Raw genomic sequence first — 6394 nt, 5'->3', positions numbered from 1 at the left:
ATTAGCCAATTGGTCATGATCAACTCTGGGCTGGACCAATTACAATACATCCGTATTGAGAGGAAAAGGAACGCGATTAGTCCCGTACTTCAGCTAGAATGAAAAAAAGACTAAGCTGGAGTTATTCTGTCTTTACGTTGCACAGCTGCCTCTTCTCCCCTCATTCTCTCCCTCTCCTGTTGCTACTTCAATCATGAAACCGATCAATGATCAGCTGATCGTCTCTCTTGTTTGTTTATCTCCCACTTTGCGCCACAAAGAGGAAACCAGCGGATGTCGCGCTAAACAACAGCAGCACGTTCAAGCTTGATCAGCTGTTGTTAGAATTTATTTAAAATTAGTTTCTAGTATCAGCTGATGTTTGCTGGAGCCACAGCTGTAAAAGCTGCTGCTCTCGATCAAGTGACGAGGACAACGATGTGACCGTTTCAGGAGATGATAAAATATTTCTTAACACCCCGATAGCTTGCTGAAGAACTCGAGTTTCTTCTCCCCCCTCCATACTGTCAGACACTTGAAAGTGACCCGCGCGTGCTTCTCAGCCAATCACAGCGGTACAGACACCCAGCCTTCCGTTTCCATTAAACTCCTTCCGTTTCCACTATACTCTTTCATGCACATACATTATTCTCTTGCATACATATATTTTCTTCTGACATGTATGCATTCTCTTCTTACATACATATATTATTTGTGAGATTAAATGCATACTGAATGCATGTAAATGAGAGCAAAATGTAGGAATGCATAAATGAAAATGCATGTATGTTAGAGTGAAAATTTGTAAATATGTACATTAAAATACATGTATAAGAGAGCACAATATTGCAATGTGTGTGTTAAATATGTGTAAACATGAGAATAAAAATATCTAAATATAAAAATTTAAATAAAACTATATGAGAGTGAAAGTATATGTATGTGAAAGAAAAATATATGTATGTGACAGTGACAATACGTGTGTCTGACAGAAGAATATATGTATGTGAGAGTGAAAGTATGTGTGTGAAAGAAGAATGTATGTGTGTGAGAGTGAAAGAATGAATTTTGGCTTGTACGGCCCCTCATATATATATGTGTGTATATATGTGTATATATATATATATATATATATATATATAGCCAGTCCAGGATGAGACAACAAACATCCACGAATACATCACGAAGATGGGCCCAACTGACAGCATGCTCAGTGAATACCTCAGGCAGCAGAAACCCAAGAAAGAGGAAGGCGAGCAACCATCATGGAAGGACAGGCCCCTGCACGGTATGTACCACCGGCAGATAAAGGAGGTGGCTGATATCCAGAAATCCTACCAGTGGCTGGACAAAGCTGGACTGAAAGACAGCACAGAGGCACTAATCATGGCAGCACAAGAACAAGCTCTGAGTACAAGATCCATAGAGGCTGGGGTCTATCACACCAGGCGACCCCAGGTGCAGGCTGTGTAAAGATGCCCCAGAGACAATCCAGCACATAACAGCAGGGTGCAAGATGCTAGCAGGCAAGGCATACATGGAACGCCATAACCAAGTGGCCGGCATAGTGTACAGGAACATCTGTGCCGAGTATAACCTGGAAGTCCCGAGGTCAAAATGGGAGATGCCCCCAAGGGTGATGGAGAATGACCGAGCTAAGATCCTGTGGGACTTCCAGATACAGACGGACAAAATGGTGGTGGCTAACCAACCGGACATAGAAGACGACGGCTGTAGTGATCGATGTAGTGGTTCCGAATGACAGCAATATCAGGAAGAAGGAACACGAGAAGCTGGAGAAATACCAAGGGCTCAGAGAAGAGCTCGAGAGGATGTGGAGGGTGAAGGTAACGGTGGTCCCCGTGGTAATCGGAGCACTAGGTGCGGTGACTCCCAAGCTAGGCGAGTGGCTCCAGCAGATCCCGGGAACAACATCGGAGATCTCTGTCCAGAAGAGCGCAGTCCTGGGAACAGCTAAGATACTGCGCAGGACCCTCAAGCTCCCAGGCCTCTGGTAGAGGACCCGAGCTTGAAGGATAAAACCGCCCGCAGGGGCGAGATGGGTGTTTGTGTGTGTGTGTGTGTGTGTGTATATATATATATATATATATATATATATATATATATATATATATATATATATATATATATATATATATATATATATATATATATATATATATATATATATATACATACACATACATACATATCTAAGTGAAAACCAGACCACCATTTTCCACTGGTATGCTGTTCACTTGCACAGCAGTCTATGTTTTCATTGTATAAAACAGGTTAGCTGTTATCAGTACATCATAACTGCAGTCAGAGCATACTTAGATTCATTCACTGAATTCCACCTTCATTCCAACTTTATACCATGTAGCATGAAGTTAATGTAAACAGCTTACTGTCAGTGTAGAAAATCATGAAACATCTCCTTACATCCTGTTCAGTTACTACATCTACATCCACAAGGAGCAGTGAACCTCAGAGCAGCAGTAGTGTAGCAGTAGGTGTCCAGGGAAGGGAAGGAGAGTACATCTTTCAATACAAGCAATTTAATAAAACATCTGAGGACACATCATGCGCTGGAGTACACCTAGTTTGGTAAGACTAACGCAAGACCAGAATAGCCAACTTTCACTCAGGTTTTGGAAAAGCGACGAAAAATGTCAAGAGAAAATCCACAGGCAGTTAAAATAACAGAGGCTCTGGCCACTGTCGGTCATGGAAAACGTAGGATTTTGCCGACTTCTCAGCATACTCGAGCCGCAATATGAGATTCCCAGCCACCCATACATCACGGACATAATGCTGCCAAAACCTTTTGAAGAGGTAACACCCCCCCCCCAAATAAAGCAGTGTGTGCCCCGCGTGTACTTTACAATAGGTTCATTAATGTTATGTCTATCTGAAAGCTGGAGACAGAGCCAAATACTTCAGTTATTTTGTTTGTTTGATTACAATATGGACACTCTGCAATAATTTCACATAAGTGTTTATTTTATTCTGAAACCTAATTTTTCTTATTATTTTCTTATTCTTAATTTTCTTCTTATGTTTTTTTATTCTTTTTTATGTTTTATAGGGTTGTTTTACTATTTTATATTTTTTTGTGTTTTATGTTTTTTTTTTATGTTAACCATAACTTAACCATATTTCACTAGGAAGAAGATATCTTCTGCCAACATACTCTCAGTTAAATTTCTCCATGTTGTATTTTGTGAATACAAGCTCCTCCACATGTGAGAGGAGCAGTCTGGAGCGATGTGGGGACACAATATCTCCTGCTGTGCTAAAGATCCTCTCAGAGGAGACACCTGTTGGGGGGCAGGTGAGATATTTCATTGCCACATGAGCCAGGGCCTGCTGTGGCTGCATCATTTTTGACCAGAAGGTCACTGCAGGATCTGATGTCAGTGATTCAGTGCTGTCCTCAACTAAGTAGCTCTCAACTATCTTAAGGGAGGTCATAGCACCTAATGAGGCAGTTTTGTCTTTTGGTTTAGCAGGATTGTGCATTGACCCCCAAAAGGGTTTTTTTTGCCCACTGGTCTCAAACTGGCAGCTTCAGGTACCCCAGAAACATCATCCGCTTGGAGTTCTGCATCCACCTCTGCAGCCACATCCGCCTTAAGCCTGTCAAACTCTGATGTACTAAGTAGTGACATGGGCAAGCTCTTAAATTGGGGATCCAGTAGGGTGGCTTTAAAGTAATGACCCGAGGAGTCATCAAAGACAGCCTGGAAGTGCTGAGCCAACTGAGACTGCAATGTGGTCAACATTTTAAGTGCCTCTGGAAAAGCCTGTACATCCGCATCCGTCTTTAAGTTTGTTAATGCAGTCTTGAGAGCCTGCACACAAGGAATAACAGAAGTCAGAGAAGCCACATCCTCACACACAGTGCATGTTGCCTCCTCAAATTAAGTGCATGTGATTGTGCATAGCAGATGTTGACAGATTTTTCATATTTCTGCCTCTGCTGAAATGACTTTTTCACACATTACATATTACGTTGGTTTTATCTGTAGCACTGACTGTAAAATGCCTCCACACAGAACTTGAGCAAGTTTTTTTGGCTGGTGGAGGACTATGAGATGGCTCAGCAGCAGCCAAGCTCTTTTCTATTTCTTTGCCCAAATCCATGTGGGGAGTTTGAGCTCACGGGAAGCTATGCTAAGGTTAACTAGCCTATAGCCTACATCTTGCTGTCTGCGAAAGACAGAGTAACTTAAACGTACCATATAACTCCCACAAGTGCATATAACGCCGACCCAACTACACAAGCATTGTTTTAACCGTACGTTAACGTTACTCTGTCAACAGCCTACTGTCTAAATTACCGAGCTAATAGAGCTACGTAAACAGAGCGAACAAGAGGGCACCCGACAGCAGACGTCAATTATGTCGAAGGTACACAAACCTTTACTGGGTTGTACTGACACATGTTGTAAAAGCATTGAAAAAGAAAACATTTCATCGAATATTACAGAACTTACAGGTTTAAAAATGTTAAAGAACACATAACTGAAGAAAAACTTGCCTTTAGGGAGCAGCACAATCCCAAGGATCAGCACAAACATCTGCATTGTATGACGGTCAGATAGAAGTGAATCTTAGTTCAGTTTCTGTTCAGGTTAGAAGTAATTCTCATTGTGGGGAGTGGTCTTCTCTCTCTGACCACTCCTTAATTCTGCCTTTGACAGTGAAAGAACCTGACTATCGAAAACAAGCCTTTGAAACAGAATTCAAGTTTTTTCCTACTTTTGTAGCAATTCTTTGTGTCCATTTATTTGTTTTATTTTCCACATGGTTTAAGTTAAGTGAATGGTAAAGTTTTTTTATTGCTTAATTCTCTATCAGGACTGGGCCTTTGTAACAATGATCTTTGGTGGATGTCCTTCTTTGTTAAATTTGTAAATAAATGTTCTTACTTAAAAAAAGAATAAATATATTTGCTCATATATATAAATAGACTTCATAGGACCTATATCTAGAAAATTAAATTGGTATTCATTAGAAATCTTCACTGTTAAAGTAGAATAACATCTAGGGTAAGTTATTCTGTTAGTCCTGATGGGATTTTATTAAAACTAGTTTAAAAACCTGTTTAGTTTCAATTTTGTTTATTTGTTTGAAATTTTAGTGTTATTAAATTTCTTTATAGATTTCTGTATCAGATATTTCACTGAATATTCTATAAGGTTGTTTAATTCTATTGCTGAAATATTTTTAGGCTGCAAATAATTTTCTTTAACAACAGACTTTGATGACCAGTGACTGTTTCAGCTGTCAGCAGAGTATGCTTTAACCATGCAATCACTCTGTGTGGTAGTTCTTGAAGACAGCTTCATTTTTTGCGCTGAATGAAAAAAGGAAATAAAAAACAAAATAAAAAATAAAAATAAAGCAAAATAAAAACAGACACACCAGTTTTCAGTTGTATATTATTGATTGATTGATTGATTGATTGATTGATTGATCATACTTTATTCATCCCGAGGGAAATTGGGTTAAGGCTGCCAGCCGTGCCAGTGCCGTCACTTCACTTGCATATTTACCCTACTCTTTTTACAAGTGTAATACAAAGACAGAAATCTGTGTTTTCACCTTATAAAACAGGTTAGCTATCAGTACATCGAAACTGAAACACAGTCAACAATGACTTGAATTTAAAAAGCATCGTCGCATTTTTATTAGACATGTGCTGAGAGGAGACACATTTTTTTTCACACTCACCACCTCTGCACATGTTGTAACTTTATCTGTAACTATCAAAAATCCTTAGGACAGTCTAAGGACACTATTTAACAAGCAGGACTCGAAGTCTGAATAATTATATTTATTTTATGCCCCAATGATGTTCATACTGACTCTTTCTTCTTTCTGATCTGATCAGTGAAATAAAATTGTACGCAACAGCAGTTCAACACGTGTGTGAGCAGAGCAGACGACTGTATTCAGAGAGGGCTGAGGACTTTTTCACATCATCCCACATACGAGCTGCAAACTGAAACCTGTAAAAACAAAGAAAGAATTGCGTTTGGTTAACTTTTTGTCTGTTTTGTCTTAAATGCCTTGGTATTTCTTTGTGAAGCACTTTGTGATCTTTGTCTTGAAAGGTGCTATATAAATACAATTGTACTTTATTTTGCTTACTTTAAGACTGGAAACAGTTCATTAAACTTCAAAAAATCTGAATAGTGTCCCAAGATTTTACAAAATGACGGTGAAATAACAAAACAGAGCTAAAATCCAAATAGTATGTATTTCTGCAACAACCCTATTTATTCACACTTTTATCTTCTTTATATCTTGGGTAGATATATATACTTCTTTTCACTGTAGTATTTTATTTTTAATTGATATTCTACTGAGCATGTTAAGAAGAAAATTAACCTGATATCATGCA

General features: G+C 39.0%; 1 protein-coding gene across 1 annotated transcript in view; it reads right to left on the bottom strand.

Moving 5' to 3' along the window:
* The window catches only part of LOC134637846 (urokinase plasminogen activator surface receptor-like), a 10599-nt gene extending 5967 nt beyond the window's left edge, over window positions 1–4632 (bottom strand). Inside the window, exon 1 of the mRNA XM_063488373.1 lies at window positions 4526–4632. Within this exon, the coding sequence (XP_063344443.1) occupies window positions 4526–4571 (46 nt within the window). The 5' untranslated portion in view covers window positions 4572–4632. The remainder of the gene's footprint in view (window positions 1–4525) is intronic.
* Between the last annotated feature and the right edge of the window lie 1762 nt (window positions 4633–6394).

Source organism: Pelmatolapia mariae, linkage group LG10_11 (genome assembly GCF_036321145.2).
Source record: "Pelmatolapia mariae isolate MD_Pm_ZW linkage group LG10_11, Pm_UMD_F_2, whole genome shotgun sequence".
Lineage (NCBI taxonomy): Eukaryota > Metazoa > Chordata > Actinopteri > Cichliformes > Cichlidae > Pelmatolapia > Pelmatolapia mariae.
This window is presented reverse-complemented; position numbering and strand designations above follow the sequence as displayed.